The 1,082-nt window shown below is 61.1% G+C and overlaps 1 protein-coding gene across 1 annotated transcript in view; it reads right to left on the bottom strand.

Moving 5' to 3' along the window:
- LOC104159214 (protein Wiz-like) overlaps positions 1-1,082 on the bottom strand; it is a gene marked incomplete at both ends in the record, with an annotated part of 4,990 nt that overhangs the window by 1,954 nt on the left and 1,954 nt on the right. Inside the window, one exon of the mRNA XM_009697062.1 lies at positions 5-184. Within this exon, the coding sequence (XP_009695364.1) occupies positions 5-184 (180 nt within the window). The remainder of the gene's footprint in view (positions 1-4; positions 185-1,082) is intronic.

Below are 1,082 nucleotides of genomic sequence, written 5' to 3'. Positions count from 1 at the left end.
CAGGGTTTGGATTTCTTCTTGAGGATTTCCCGTAGCGTATCGATGGGCGAACCGTTGACCGACCACTCGGTCACCCCCATTTGGCGGAGGTGAGATCGAGCGTGGCTTGACAAACCTTTCCGGTTTTCGAAATATTCGCCGCAAAATTCGCAGCGGATATCTCGCACCGGCTCCGAACCCGAGGCTGCGGAGAAAGAGAGAGAAGAAAGACCGGCGTTGCTCAACAAACGGACGGGACGGATGGACGCAGCCCACAGCGGCAAAGCCGATCCCTGCCCAAAATCGGAAGCAGGCTCGAACGCATCGGGGTACCCCAGGAAAACGCAACAGCCGGGGGGGCTGCGGAGAGCTGGAGGGCTTCCCGGTGGGGCCGATGGCAGAGCCATAGTCCGGAGCACTGGGATAACGTGGACGCTCGTGTCCCTTCCCTGCCCGTGTCCCCGGGAAGCGGCGAGTCTCCCTCGCGCTGCAGCGGCCAAGCCTTCGGGAGGAGGAAGGGCTCTGGATGAAGACGCGCTCCCGGATATCGCGGTACCGGTGGCACCGGGACAAACACCGTGGGCCTAAACCATCCCTGCTGGATGCTCGGCCCTCAAGCTGGGGGCATCTCCTGCCTTCGGAAAGCGCCAATTCCTGGCACATTGATGAAGAGGAGGAGGAAGATGAAGCGGGAAGAGGTTTTTACTGCCAAAACCAAGCCGCAACCCGAGCCATGCGATATCCTGGAGGGGAAACGCAACTTCACCGGTCCCCCTCTCCCTGTTTTCCGGGGAGAAACCATCGGTGCTGCGTCAGGATGGGGAAATCGAGGCAGATCCCTGCATGGAACCGCGGCAAAACCACGCCAGCGGCTTGAACCCGCACCCCAAAAGAGACCCGAGCAGGATAATTTCAGAGGGAGGGCAGATCGGCGCAGGCAAGACTTGTCCAGCTGCTTCCAAGCACCGTGCAGCCATCCCCGCCGGTGGAAAGAGCTCACCGGGGAGACCGGGGCGGTAATTTCTAACCTGACTCGGCATTTGGGTGCTTCCGTGGCTGGGATGGGACCTACGGAGAGGGAGCGGAGGCACTGCGGCAGACAA

Source organism: Cariama cristata, unplaced genomic scaffold, assembly GCF_000690535.1.
Source record: "Cariama cristata isolate BGI_N322 unplaced genomic scaffold, ASM69053v1 scaffold28273, whole genome shotgun sequence".
Classification (NCBI taxonomy): domain Eukaryota; kingdom Metazoa; phylum Chordata; class Aves; order Cariamiformes; family Cariamidae; genus Cariama; species Cariama cristata.
This window is presented reverse-complemented; position numbering and strand designations above follow the sequence as displayed.